The sequence below is a fragment of the Pteropus alecto genome, unplaced genomic scaffold (assembly GCF_000325575.1).
Source record: "Pteropus alecto unplaced genomic scaffold, ASM32557v1 scaffold116, whole genome shotgun sequence".
Taxonomy (NCBI): Eukaryota; Metazoa; Chordata; class Mammalia; order Chiroptera; family Pteropodidae; genus Pteropus; species Pteropus alecto.
In genome coordinates, this window is record NW_006439189.1 from 313,330 (window position 1) to 328,885 (window position 15,556).

The 15,556-nt window shown below is 32.7% G+C and overlaps 1 protein-coding gene and 1 non-coding gene across 4 annotated transcripts in view; one reads left to right on the plus strand and one right to left on the minus strand.

Annotated features, from left to right (window-relative positions):
• Nucleotides 1–15,556, plus strand: part of STAG2 (stromal antigen 2) — a 121,766-nt gene that overhangs the window by 29,915 nt on the left and 76,295 nt on the right. For 2 of the 3 annotated variants that reach the window (XM_006916164.3, XM_015592711.2), the window contains exons 2-3: nucleotides 12,181–12,324; nucleotides 15,510–15,556. The exon at nucleotides 15,510–15,556 is cut by the window's right edge and continues 41 nt beyond it. The exons of the other annotated variant lie outside the window; for it this stretch is intronic. In XM_006916164.3, the coding sequence (XP_006916226.1) occupies nucleotides 12,281–12,324; nucleotides 15,510–15,556 (91 nt within the window). In that variant the 5' untranslated portion in view covers nucleotides 12,181–12,280. The remainder of the gene's footprint in view (nucleotides 1–12,180; nucleotides 12,325–15,509) is intronic. 3 annotated transcript variants of the gene reach the window in all.
• On the minus strand, nucleotides 191–309 carry LOC112483221. Its single transcript, XR_003047543.1, has one exon. It is a non-coding gene; the product is annotated as a 5S ribosomal RNA (ribosomal RNA).

Below are 15,556 nucleotides of genomic sequence, written 5' to 3' on the forward strand. Positions count from 1 at the left end.
AGGTGACGTAATTCAACCTATAACAAGAGTTGTTTATAGATTCTGGCTAATACCAGCAACTTCTGTGAACATTCTTTTTTTCTTTTTCTTTTTTCTTTTTCTTTTTTTTAGGCGAGGCAACCCTTGGTTGACCTCACAGATTGTAAGGACCTTGTCAGCTTACAGTCCCTTATGCTTTTTTAATTTTTTACGCCTACAGCACTTGGTCTTCCTAGGTGGTCTCCCATCCAAGTACTAACCAGGCCCGACCCTGCTTAGCTTCTGAGATCAGATGGGATCAGGCTTGTTCAGGGTGGCATGGCCGTAGACGTGTGAACATTCTTGTATGCATTTTTTTGTGGACATATATTTTTATTTCTCTGGGTAAATGCTCAAGAGTAAGATTGCTGGTTCTTATGGCAAATATGTGTATGGTTTTTAAATTAAATTTATTTATTGAGATATAATTTCCATGTAACAAGTTTAAGTTGTACATGTTGATTTGATACATTTATATATTGCAGTATGATTACCACAATAACCTGAGCTAGCATTCTATCCCATTGCATAATTATGATTTTTTTTTTTTTTGGTGGTGAGTGTTTATGGTTTTTAGAAGAAAATTCTGGACTCTTTACCAGAGTGACTGTACTATTTTACATTTCCACCAGTAGTAATATATGAGAATCGGTTTCTTTGCATCTTTGCTATCATTTGGTTTTGTCACTACTTTTTATTGTGGCCATTCTGACAGGTATAGTGATATCTCATTGTGGTTTTTATTTGCATTTCCTTTAATTCAGTTTTATTAAAGTTTTTTTGATAATTATTTTTTCTCACTTAAATTCTTGATTCTTAAATGTCATTAACATGATCACTTATAGCTATCATATAGTAAAAAGAAAATAACTTCAGAACAATCAGTACTGCAACAAACAAAACTATTAAGTAAAATAAAACTTTTAAAAAATGTTTTATTTTATACTATGTCTTGAAAGTAGCACACTAATCAACACAATTTGTTGTAAACATTGATATTAAGTGCCAGACCTAACAGATGTTAAGAGTTGTGTTGGTGATGTGTTTCATGGTGTGAGAGTGAATATGCCACACTGACTTTTGAATTATTTCATGATCTACAAGTTATGATCAATATGAATTAGTGAGGTAGGTTCACTAGGAACTGTGTTAATGATTATATAGCCACTTCAGCAGTGGAGAAACTGCTTGTTACTCTGTAAACTTTAGAAAGAAAAAGACAGGTGAAATATAATTGAATAAGTTGTTATTGCTAGCCAAAGCAGTTGATGCAGGAAATATTGCGGGGGGTGGGGGGCAACACATAATGAAGTAAAATTTCAGGTAAAATGATGTGAGTGGGATAATTGGCAAACATTAACAGAACAATTTACAAGAAGCAGTTGGAGAAGGAAACTTTTTTCCTTGTTTGGAATATAATAATGAAGAAAGCAGAGTATAATTGCTGATGGTAGAGAGATTGCTTTTCTTGATGAAAAGGGCATTTTGAGCATTTTTGCCAAAGTAATCATAGAATAAAATGGGAGACACTTGAATATGAAGAATGCCCTCATACATGTTCTCGGATTTTGCTACGTTATTTGGCAGAAACCTTTTTGTGAAGTGGATCATTACAGCACGTTTTTCTATAGAAATAACTTTCTAATTGAGAAATGTCTTTCCTGACTAATGACTTAGCAGATAAATCATTGGTACAACAAATAATGTCTTAAAAGCAAAGTTGCAATAACTAAACCTATCCAATTTAAGATAGCAGTTTCAGGTTCTCTGCAGTATGCTTTCAAATATACCTAACACATATAAACATTAGTTCTAGTACATACTTGTATTTGTTTTTAATAATATATTGGTCTTAACATTAAATGTTTGCTGAATCATTATTTTGCTTCCTTTCTTAGCATTTAGATAATCTTTTTGGGGATGTTTTGCAGTGTGTGTTAATATACTTTTAGTGGTTTAGAAATAATGTAGTCTTTTGGTCTTAGTGCTCTAGGAAAGTTAAAAATTCAGTTTAGAGCTTGAATTCAGAGTTTTCTGTATGCCGTCTCCATTGGATGGTGTACAAAAGTGGATGAAGTACATTCATGGGTATATAAAAGGCACTGACAATGGAAAAGGTTACAGGGCAAAATGTGGGGGCCCCTCGTAATATCTAGTACCAGTAATCTAACTATACATATATGTAACATGATATCTCTTCTTACTGAATTATCCTTACAATGTATGCTAATAATCTTTTCCCCAAGTGTAAATAGAATCACATGCTGCATTTTAGGGATCAGTAACTCTTAATTCCTAGTAACATCACATGATGCCATTCTAGCATGCTAGCCTTTGACTGCAGCTTGCCTGAATTGCTGCTAGAAAGTTCTTGTTGCCTTTTTCCAGCTTTAGGTTGTGTTCTGTTCTCTTACTGGTAACTGAGACTTATACCATCAAATTTTAAACAAGGGAGAGCAATGTTGAACATTAAATGGGTTTCAGTGATAGTTTTTCATACCCTGTGATGAGTAACCTGTGGTGAGTAACTTTAAAAATGTAGCTGGGATTAGCTTGCATTGTTCAAGTGCTGCTTTTTTTTTTTTTTTTTTTTTGTGGTGGTGGTTGTTGGTTTTGTTTGTTTGTTTATTTGTTTGTTTGTTTTTTGGAAAAGCTAGATATCTCTGGATCTTTTGCCACACAGTTACATAAGCTTTGGTTCATTTTCACCGTATTAAATAGACAAAAAAAATCTGTTTTGTCAAAATAGAGTATAGATACCATTTATCAGTGTCTTAGTTTATAAAATTACATTTCAAAAGATATTAGTTAAGTATGCTTGTTCAGTAGGAAGGTGTTCTCCAGTGATTGGTGATTGACAAAATCTTGTGAGTCTATATGATATGAGGGAAGCTTGCTTGATAAAAGGGGGTTTACATTTAATTTTTTTATTGTGGTAAAAAACCCATAAAATTTGCCATCTAATCATTTTTAGGTGGACAGTTCAGCAGTGTTAAGTAAATTGACATTATTGTGAAACAGATCTCTGGGACTTTTTTGTCTAGCAGATCTGAAACTATACCCATTAAACAACTCTCCCTTTTCCCCTCCCTTCATGCCTTATTAACCACCATTCTACTTTCTGTTTCTATGACTTTACTACTTTAGATACCTCATGTAAGTAGAATCATACAGTATTTGTCTTTTTGTGACTGACTGGCTTATTTCATTTATCATAATGTCCTGAAGTTTCATCCATGTTGTAGCATGTGACAAGACTTCCTTATTAAGGATGAGTAATATTCCATTATATGTATACATGGTATTTTGTTTATCTATTCAGTTGTTGATGGACATGTGATCTGCTTCTACCTCTTGGCTATTGTGAATAGTGCTGCTATGAATGTGGGTGTGCAACTCTCTTTGAGACCCAGCCTTCAGTTGTTTTGGATATATACCTGGGGATTTCTGGATCATATGGCAGTTCTGTTGAAAAAATTTTGAGGAACCTCCTTGCCGTTTTCCATAGTAGTTACATAATGTTACAATCCTACCAACAGTGCACAAATGTTCAATTTTTCCATATCCATACAGACACTTGTTATTGTGCATCTTTTTGATAGTAGGCATCCCAAAGGGTGTGAAATGATACCTCATTGTGGTTTTGATTCAAGTCTTTTGCCTATTTTTTATTTGGGTTATTTGCATTTTTGTTGCTGAGTTGTAGGAATTTTTTATCTATTCTGAATACTAACCTCTTATCAGATACATGGTTTGTACATATTTCTCCCATTCTGTAGGTTGCCTTTTCACTCTGTTGATTGTGTCCTTTGATGTAGTCCCGTTTGTCTATTTTTGCTTTTGTTACCCTATATTTTCGGTGTCATATCCAAGAGATCATTGCCAAGTCCTGTGTCATGAAGCCTTCCCTGTTTTCTTCTAGGAGTTTTATAGTTTTAGGTCTTAACATTTAGGTCTTTGATCCGTTTGAATTAATTTTTGTATATATTGTGAGATAGTGAATGCTCCGACTTCACTGTTTTGCATGTAGATATCCAGTTTTCCTAGTACCATTTGTTGAAGAGACTGTGAGGGTTTATTTCTGGCCTCTCCATTCTATTCCATTGGTCTGTATGTCTGGTTTTATGCCCGTTTTACATTGTTTTGATTACTGTAGCTTTGTGATATGTTTTGAAGTCAGGAAATGTGATTCCTCCAACTTTGTTCCTTTTTTCCTAAATTGTTTTAGTTATTTGGAGGCTGTTGAATTTTATGATGAATTTTTCTATTTCTATAAAAAAGTGCTCTTGGGATTTTGATAGGGATTGCGTTGAATCTGTAAATTGCTTTGGGTAGTATGGACATTCTTAAAATACTAAGTCTTTCCACGACTGGGGTGTCTTTCCATTTATTTGTGTCTTTTATTTCATTCAGCAATGTTTTATAATTTTCAGTGTATGAGTCTTGCACCTTCTTAGGCTTATTTCTAAGTGATTTATTCTTTTTGATGCTATTGGAAATAGAATTGTTTTCTTAATTTCTTTTTGGATTGTTCATTCTTAGCATGTAGAAACACAACTGATTTTCTGTGTGTTGAGTTTGTATCTTGCAACTTTGCTGAATTTGTTCTAAGAGGTTTTTTTTGTGTCTGAAATCTGTAGGGTATTTTTTTTTTTTTTTAACATATAAGAGCATATCATTGTGAACAGAGTTCATTTTACTTCTTTGTATATAATTTGGATGCCTTTTATTTCTTTTTCTTGCCTACTTGTTTTGGGTAGGATTTCCAGTACTGCGTGAATGGAAATGGCAAGAGCAGGCATCCTTGTCTCATTCCCAATCTTAGAGGGAAAACTTTCAGTTTTTTTATCATTCAATATAATATTAGCTGTGATTCATAAGTGGCCTTTATTATGTTGAGGTACTTTTATTCCTAGTTTGTTGAGTGTTTTTTTAATCATGAAAAAGTGTTGAATCTTAGCAAATGCTTTCCCCCCATCAGTTGATGATCATGAGGTTTTTTGGTCTTTCATTCTCTTAATGTTGTGCATTACAAAGACTGATTTTCATATGTTGAACCAGTCTTGCATTCTGGGAATAAATCCCACTGAGTCATGGTGTATAACACTTTCAATGTGCTGTTGAATTCAGTTTGCTAGTATTTTGTAAAGAATTTTTGTATTGGTATTCATCGGGAATATTGGTCTGTAGGTTTTTTGTAGTGTCTTTATCTGGCTTAAATTTAATTTTTGAAAGGTAGTTTACGTGTTTTAATCTTTATTTAGGAAAGCTTAAGGTTAGAGAGTTTTAAAATTTTAGAGAACAACATAGATGTGACTCTCCTGTCATTGTGTGGAGTTACCAAAGAACCAACCTCTTAGATGTGAAATAAGAAATAGGTAATACTTGTATTGTGTTCATAAACTTCATCGTAGAAGCATATTTGATTTCTCAACTTGAATATGAATATAATTTAAGCCTACGAATTGTGTACTGTGGATGTTAGAAAGGTTAGTGCTTTTTATCAAGTGGACGCTAATTTTAGATACTTTAATAAGGTGTTATTTAATCAGAAGTAGATAGTCCAAAAATTAAATATGTAGCATGTATGTTGTATTGTGTGTTCATGCTAAAATGAAAAAAAATATGCTTAGTAGTAATAACTGCAATTCTAAAATTTAGATTAAATTTTCCCATTGTCTATAAAGCAGTTTAATTTACACTTTGGTTTTATTATTTATTAACTAAATTATATGTCAGTTAGAATTATATCTCCATCTTCATGTAAATTAATAAAGACCCAATATTTTATTTACTTTTTACTACATTGAATAAATAAGTGTGAAAGTTTGATATAGTCAATTTGAAGAGTATGTGAAATAAAAATTTGGATTTCCCTCCAAATCTAGGCAGGATCATCTTGTCTTCATCTACTTTGCTATGAATTCTATCTTGATATCTACTATTGCTTGAAATCTGTCAGTGAGCCAGTGGTGCCCATTGTGAAGTGGTTGTGATGGTAATAATGCACTGTGTTTATATCATGCTATGAACATTTACAAGTGTTAACATGTGAATTTAGCTCATTGTTGTAAATTTAATTTTTAGATCTAGATATTCATTTATACCAGTGAATTCGGTCTCACCTCTGAAATGTTGATAGTTACTATACCCAGTTGTGATTACCACTGTTTATTCATGATGTCTTATCATACAGAAAGTAATGTCAATGGAGTGTGTGTGTGTGTGTGTGTGTGTGTATGTGTATGTGTGTATTAATTAACTCAGTGCGGAAAGCTAAATGCAGAGTATGGTATTCAGGTATAAGTGAGATGAGTGAGGATTAACAATACTTTTAAAAATTACTCAAGATTTATCTGTTGACCTTGGCAGACTGAGATTGATTTTAAGGTGATGTGGTATATAATAAAACAGATATTTTACCTGTTTTGATATTTATTTTGGGTTAGGGCCAGATAATATCTAGTCAACTGCAGCTTGTTAGGGCAAACTGGGAAATTAGAGACTTGGAATTAGATGGCTGATATGTGTCCAGTATCTGTCCATCAGGTATGATAGGTACCCAGTGTCTAGCAACAGCCAGTGCCAGTATGGTAGATGAGAGGACAGTATTGTGGCATTCAAATTAGGACAACTGGAGAGACACAGGGAGACTGTTTCGAGAGTGGGTTTAGGGGCAGGATTCCAGTACCTGGGGTGTGGGGTTGGGTAGATACATTGCAGCAAGATTAAGGCAGGGTATTGATCCTTGGATGATTCAGACACTGGATATAACTTGAGTACAGGGTGATATAGTAGCGGATCTGCAGGAGTAAGGCAGAAGCTTTTTCTTAACTCCCTCCCCATTCAAAAGAAAAAAAAAAAACAAGCTGTACTAATTTGTTGTGAAGTTCATGAGTGATGGTGTGCTAGATTTTCCACAGAAATCAGAACTCATGGTCGAGAACTGAGGCAAGTTGAGTATGTGGGTTGGGCCAGGTCATCCTAATTGTGCTTAGGACTCGAGTCACATTTGGAAAGTATTGGGGTATGTGGAAATGAGAAAGATTGCTGAGCACCTTCAATAGGAGGAAAACAGATGGATGTTCCAGTTCTGTCTCGTTTTAGTTTCTGGCTGTGTACAGTGATGCCATATCTGTATAGACTGTGCCCTAGCTTGCTCCTTTCCCTCTTCCTGAAAGTAAATGTTTTTGAAGTGTTGTGGTGTTACGCGTGTTCAGTTTTTCTACTTAGTTATTTTAGAAAGTCCTTTTGGCCTCCCCTCTTCCTTTTGTATATTATTTTTTAGGTTTGTAAAGGCAGATATTTGACCTAACCTACAATTATTTAGGAAATGTAGGCGGAGTCATTAATTGTTTTATATAAACAGATTTCTTCTTGTCTTACTTTCTCCAGATTACCTGTTCCTGCACTACAGCAGGTGTTACCATTAGAAATGGTAGCACCATACAGTTGACCTTCTTTGTCCCTTCTGCGGTGAAAGGGGTCAGTTGTATGGTGATGGATAGTAATTAGACTTTTTGGAGTAATCACTTCATAGTTTATACAGATGTCAAATTATAGTGTTGTACACTCGAAACTATTATAATAAAAAGGAAATTCTTTAGGACTCCACAAAGGTATTTAGAAAGAAAATATATTTGCAAATGATATATGTGATAGCTGTAATGTAACTACGCTATCAAGAAACTTTCAGGTTAAAGTTTGTTACTGGGCTGAGTATACATGATCATTGACTTGTCATTCTTTCCACCCTGTCACTTATGCAGAAGACTTTAGCAGGAATTGGGAAGATAAACAGGGAAGAAAAATCTCCTTTCGAGAAATCTTTTTAAAAGGTTATTAATAAAGGGGTAGTTGATTTCCATCTTTTGAAGATAGGTATGTATATCTAATTAAAATTTTTGATGAGCTTTTCATCTCTTGCCCTATGTACTCAAAGTCACCATCATTTGACATAAGGAATGATGGTGACTTTCCTGTTTTGATCAGGAACTAGTCTACCTTTTAATATTCACAGGCTCAACCTAAATGACAAACTTTTGTCTGCTATCTCCTAAGAAAGTAGATAGGCTAATAAAAGGAACATATGTTTGGGTCTTGTCAGGAGTTTGTAAGAAAGTTTCTGTTCTCTGCTAATATTGAGTAGGCGAACATGATAAAGATAACTTTATGGTAGAACTCATAGTTTTTTTTGTAGATGCCTAACTTTATGAGTTTAGGGACCTGAAATATAAATAAGTCAAGTGTTAGCAGCAGAAATAGTTTTGTAATTTCTCGGGTAGTTCAGATTTTAAAAGAGGACATTAAAAAGTAAATTTTCATCCTTATAATTTACCTTTTCTCATACTAACAATAAAATTGTAAATTAAAATATAAATTACATTTTCACCACTCTTGTATGATAACTGTTTTCTTTTGCTTTAATATTGCATCCTAATATAGCGCTTGTAATAAACTACCCATGTTGCCACACAGTCATCATAAATAGTTTCAGTGTATGAATGTTAATTACATTTTTCTACTACAAATTAATCCATGGCTGGACATTTTAGGTAGTTCCTATTTTTAAGTGTTTCTCTTATAATGATGTCGGCAATTCAGAAGGGTATATACATTTCCTAGTTGTGATCTTTATAGATAGAAGGGTGTCACCCTTTTGGGAGAGAGTGTTAAGATAAGGGGGTAGCATGTGGTGTATGTGCTGAATTTGTTTTGCTAGCTTTTAAAAGTTGAATATTTCTGCAGTTTTAGGGAAAAAAAAAACGACTTCTCAATAATACGTGGATTCTGAGGGACCTTATTTAGTGAATGGCTGTGTTTTGTAGTTTATTTTCTATCTTGAGACCACTTGGTTTGAATTAAGAGAACTTTGAAACAATTATTTTATGAAAACTAAAATTTAAGATTTTTAGACAATATTAAAGAAAACCAGGTTTTTTAGTGTTTTTACTTTTTCTGAGAGAGGAATTATAATGAATTTAGCAAGTCATTTGGAGTTAAAGATGCAAGCATAAGTATGTATAATTTTTATATATTTATGTTTATATGCTACAGTAATAGGAATCCAACAGATTTTCAGAAGAGGAAGATGAATATTTTTTGTTATTGGATTAATTTAACGTAGAATCTAAACTTTGAGTAACAGGCTATAAGGCAGGGCCTCTGAGAGTTTACTTGAATTTAACATATAGAATTAGTCTATAATGACCTATTACCTTTTAATCCAGTAATTATATATGAATATATATATATATAACAAACCTTTAATGGCTGTATACTGTATACTTGAGCCAAAGGAAGTGGTTTTATAGTATATTATGTAACCTATGTACGAACGTGTTTGCTTAGTTTTCAGTAAGCAGAAGCTAGTTGTTATTGGATGTATTTTTTCCCAAAAGGAAAATAGTAATTGAGAGTTAAAGCAAATTTCATTTTTATGCTTTATCCTCCAAAGCTGTTGGAATGTTAACTCTTTAAAAGCAGTTATAGAGAATTGGTACAAGTGATAAAAATCTCAAAAGATTTTCCTTGACACTAGGTGAGAGCTCCACCTTGTGATCTTGGAGCATATTTTTTAAAAAATGAATAACCTACAGTAGGCCAGAAGTGGTGTGGTAAGGTAAAACTCATACTTTTATTGAGCATTACATATTCCTACAGTTTGAGGTTTCCCAACATAAGTCAAATGGTATTAAGTACATTTAAAGACTATGTGAATGTAAGATTTTTAATTAAGTCTTTGAGGGAAGCAAATTGTATTTATATTACAACTGTAGACATTTAAAAAGGAGAAAATTCTCAGTTCTTCCTGCAGATAAAGTTTACGTTCTTAAAAAAAAAAAAATGCTAACTTACCCATTGATCCCCAACCCTTATATTACAAAGCATCTTTAATATATATAATTTTTGAACTATGAAGAACTTATTTTGGTGGCAAATTGGTTATTTAGAGAATGATTAAAATAGTAAAAACTCAGATACATAGAATTTAGTATCTTACGTTTAATAATATTAGGTGTCCGTAGAGGTAGGTGCCTTTTCATAGAAATAAACATATTTTCACACTTACCATTAACACGTGTTTCCATGACAGCAACGATCTCTCTCTTTTTTATCACTGTATTCCCAGTGCCCCACACTGCATTTAGCACATGGTAGATATTATTAATTGATTGAATGGATTTTTAACATTTAGAAACATTTTAAAAGAAGTATTTTACTGAGATAGGGAGTCGATTGATTTATTTTTCCTAAATCAGACAATATTTCTTTTTAAAATATAGGTACTTTGGGAGACACATCTTTATAAGTTCCGTTTTTCTTTTGTGTGTGTTTTCTAATTATCAAATACATGTTAGTATAGTCCTACATTGAGCAAAATAATTTGACCTGATAATATTTCTTGTGCACTAGAAATTAGTTTGTGCTGTATAGAGGAATGTACTATATCACACAATACTAATTTTGTTTAGTGCTCTCTACTTTTCAGAGCTGATACATTCTTTTTGTCCCTCAAGAGAATGTATTTATGCACTGTCTTTAAAATCTGCTTAAAAACTATATATTTAAGAAATGCAGCAAGTTTGGTTTTATAAAATGCTCGGGGTGAGTGGGGGCTGGTAGGCAGACAGACAAAGCTAGCATTTATTTCCATCTTGCCATTTAGATGACCTGACCTGTTGGTTAGAACTTAATTAGCTCTATACCTCTCCAGTTCCCTTTAATAAACAAAACTCTTTTCTTTCTTGAAAAAATTTTATCCTTTTAAAATTAAGTTGAGAGTTTTATGAGGTTAGGGTGTGTCCTACATATGATGACAAGAATTCTTGTATATTACTTAAGATAACTCTTTAGGTTACAATAAGAATAAAACCAGATTAACAATTAGTGGTCTTGGAGGGAAACAGTCCTGAGACCATAATTTCATGCAAGGAGGAGACCATACTAACAGACATATCTAAATTCTTTATAATGTGAATGTTCTTCATAAACAAGATAAACTCAGAGTGGTGGTTTAGACAACCCTTGATTGTTCAGGGCTTAATTCGTGGATTATTCATTCTTATTTCTCCTGTTGCCTCATTATTTTGCTATTAATAGTAGCTTAATTAGAATGAGCTAGGAAATGCTGTGTTTTGACTAGCTATTTATGATGTTTTTTATAGATTTAGAATTAATGCAAAAACTGAATTATCAGTTTTTTTGTTATAACTTCTGCTCTGTTGGAAGAGATCATTAGAAGTTCATCAATCTGTGATATTTGAATATTTTTGATTGGACATATTTCATCTTGCCGTTTCTTTAGGTAGCCACCAAGTACTAGATTCACTTGAAAAGAAAAGAAAAACAAGATAATTATAAAAGAAAGTTTAAGATTAAGAGCTTCAGACCTAGTGTATTTTCTCTTTTTTTGTTATGGATTTGTCATTTGCTCTTAGGTCATTCTTTCATTTAGGAAGTGCATCTTTGACCTTCAAAACTAGAAATAATACCTTTCCTATGGCCAGACTTACATTTACTTGGGTCACGAATGGCATAAATCTGTTGTCCATATGACATTATTGGTATTTAAATTGATTGTAAGTTCCTTGAGGGAATAGGGAATAGATCAGAACTAACATTTTTTTCCCCTTCCCTAATCAACACAATGTGGTGTTATCATGAAGTGGTTATTTATTAATGAGCCAGGCTTCGGAGTGTATATTTATTCTACAGTAGAACAACTTGCTTTTATTTAATTATATCTTAGGTTTTTTATTAGCTCCTTTTAACTGTACTCTATATCACCAGCAAAAAGTTATAGAATTTTCAGAGATACTATGGTTTAACTTGTAATAAAGATTTCAGGACCAGTAAAAGAGTCACATCATCCTAGTTAGGGTTTATGTTTTTTAAAGCCAAACTAAAGAATCATAACAATTTTAAAATAATTTGTAATACAAGCATCTTTCTTTGTGTCTATTGTTACTATTGTGGGGCTGCAATAGTTGTAACAAATCTGTATCAAGAAAGAACAGTCAAATGCAAGGGAAAGAAATCTTATTTACTGAAACACATTAGCAGGCACAGGGGGATTTAGTTTTTTTTTTTTTAATGTAGACACCCTTCCCAATATTTTTGGTGTATTTATAATAAATACGGCACTCCCCCCCCCCAAAGGAATTGTCTGTCTTAGAAGAACGAAGCAAACCATCGTTTTACCCACGTAAATATATGAATATATTTCTGACATTGGGGCGTTCCAGAAGATGATAAAGAAATGATAGCAGCTCCAGAAATTCCAACTGATTTTAATCTACTACAGTAAGTATATTATGATTTTTTTAAATGCTCGTTTTTCCACAAAATAAGAAATGTATTAACTTCAGTTAAAATTGCTCCTGCTTGAGATTTAGTGTGTAAGATAAAGGATAGTAAGTATACTTTAAACAGTTTATATTAACCCTCATTAGGTTCTATAAGAGTAATTATTCCATGCTTTTTTTGTACTACATTTTAAATGTATTTTTTAATTTAGATACTGCACAATTTATTACTTTTGCTGTGCAGTTGAGTCCATACTTGGTTTTACAAAATAGCAATTGCTTTGAGGGAGTGTCATGAAAGTCTTAAAAAGTTAAGCTTTCTCATTAGTAAGGAATATATACCATGCAGTATTATTTAAGATGGAATGTCAGCTTTCTATTATAAAATCCAATCATAGGCTAAAACAAATCTAAAAGGGTAGGACAGATTCTTTCCAACATCACCAAAAAGTTGAATAAGGAATATATAGGCAGCTTTTAAGATGAAAGTGAAAAGAAGACCTATGATAAAGTCACTTCATGGCTCAATAATCATGATTTGTTTCTCCAAAAATATGAAGAATATGTCCTACCCTTTTATATTTTTGCAGACACAAATTATATGATTATTGAGTCATGAATTGACTTTATCATAGGCCTTCTTTTCACTTTCATCTTAAAAGCTGCTTATATTCCTTATTCAACTTTTTGGTGATGTTGGAAAGAATTTGAACTACTAGTATTATAGTGGTTTTCTTACATAAGCCCCAGTTTCACGAGGTGCCTCAGTGAAAAATGAACCTTAAAACTGCTTGCAGATCCCTTTACTTCACATACACCATACTATATTTGCTATATAAGACAGATTTGAAAACAGTCCAATTGCTAAAAATTTTGAAAACAGATACCCTTGTACATAATGGCAGTCATTGTCTGCTTTTGATGGTATATAAAAAGTAATTTTTATTTTCATTGGAGATTAAGGATCTACTGGGATATCATTGCCATTATTTCAAAGTATGATTTCTAATGTGATTTCATTCCCAGTGTATATTGACTCTATTTTTGAGGAAAATTTGTTTTACTGTTTGTTTGTTTTTGAGGGAAGATATGGGATAGTCTGAGAAAAATTAAATTTTGGTTTGACTATTGTAAACTTATCTTACAAAATTTCTTAAATATGTTAAGATTAGAGACAATTAAAAAGATTTATATTTTAAACTAGACCATTGACTGTTAGACTGTCTTGAGTAATTAGGGTCTGAAATAGGATAATGGATAAGAAAGCATCGATCTGTACAGGTAAAATAGATAGCATTTGATTGGGTATGTAAGGTGCGGGGCAGGATAAAGAGAAAAGAGTGGAAGATTCAGGCATGTGAAGGTGATTCATGAAGTTTCAAGCCACTCAGAGATTAAGCCAGTATGCTCCATCTGGCTTAATCTGGTGAAACTGTTCCACCTAGGATAGATTTTTGTTGTTGTTTTGATCTTAAAAGCAGAGGATAGCAATGGAGAAAGACTCGAGAATATTCTCTGGTTGAGGATATTTTAGACTCCTATACCGATTACTCCAGCTTTCTTCAGGTTTTCCCAGTTAGTAATCAAACCTTTATGGCTTATTCTTCTAGTTGGGATATAGCCTGGAGATGAGGATTAAGAGTGTAATTGAGCCTTTGATTACTCTGTGGCCATTGGAATATCGCAAAGGCTAGTGATTGCCGACTTTAGCAGTTACTGAGCTAGGAGAGCTGGTGTCCCACAAATGTCTTGAGAAGAATAAGTATTACTTATACACCAAGGTGTTTAAAAACAGTTTCAATTTTTTTGTAAGGCCATGTAGGCATGTGAGAAGAATACTGATGATAGCAATCTTTAAGATGTTAATAGGAATGAGTTTCAGGGTTAATATTAAAATAGCCATTGAACCTGGGAAATGGGCCCTTTCTTTACAACATTATAGGACATAGTTAGGATTGCTACTGTCTCCAATACATTGTTTAAATTACTTTGTAGGTAAGTGCTATAAATAGTAACCTCCCCTCAGCATCTTAACCATTACAGCCTCTGGACAACTGGTTACTGTAGCAATAAAAATGGAAATAGAAGAAATCTAGTTAGAGAAGACTATCTTTAGAAAGATAGCCTTTCACTTTGATTATATATTTTAAGCAAATCTGTTACTAGGTTTACATGTTTAGAATGGTAAAACCTTTATCTTCTGTGGTTGTGGGTCAATTCTAAAATACATTGTGACTCAAATACCAAGCATGCCTTGCCTTAAAGCATTTAAATGAGGTTATGTTACTACTATTTAGATAGATAGAGCCATGTTAGCTTATATAGGAAGCATCACCTATGTGAATTTAAATTAGTTTGCTTATGTGTGAGAAAATCCAGATTATATGACGTCACCCCTCTTACTCCAAAAATAATAGACAATTCTTAGAACTGTAGATTTATATCATAGAGATTAAAGAGACTTCAAGATTTCATTCTTTCCTGCATATACATTGTTTATAGATAAGAAGATTGAAAGGTTGTCTCTTGTCTAAAATCACATAGTTTCTTAGTACCAGACCAGTTCTGACTATAACTCACCTCCTCTTTACTGTGTAAAGGATTTTGGTCAATTAGCATAGTTCCCTGCTGTATTTCAAATGATTTAGTTTGTGAAAATGTTTTGTACAACCTTTTAGAAATACATGTTTTGTATAATTACACATAGATTTATAAATATTTTTTGATTGAGGTAGGAGAGGACAGAGTGTCTTTGTATTGCTAAAATTCTCTAATAAAATTCATCTAATGTCTAGTGTTAATACAGTTTTCCCTGAACACCAGGTCTTTGAGTCAGAAAATTAAACCAGCCATTACAACAGAACACTATAGTTCCTAGGGTTAAAATTTTGAGAGATACTGATTTCCTTTTTATGCTTTGGTTAAAAATTAACAAAATAAAATGTTTTGACATTTGTGTTTTAGATTATTTTTTTTGTAGTTGGTTATGTAATTTTGTATGTTCGGTGATGTGCTATGGTATGATTTAGAAAATCATCTTAATTGCATTTAATGCTAATATGGGGTTTTGTAATGAGTTAACCAAACTTTTTTTTTTTTTTTTTTGGAAATATGGGAAAAACTAGAAACTCCATCTGTATTTCTAAGGAAGGTTTTAAATAATTGCTTATTTTTCTGTCATAGGGAGTCAGAAACACATTTTTCTTCTGACACAGATTTTGAAGACATTG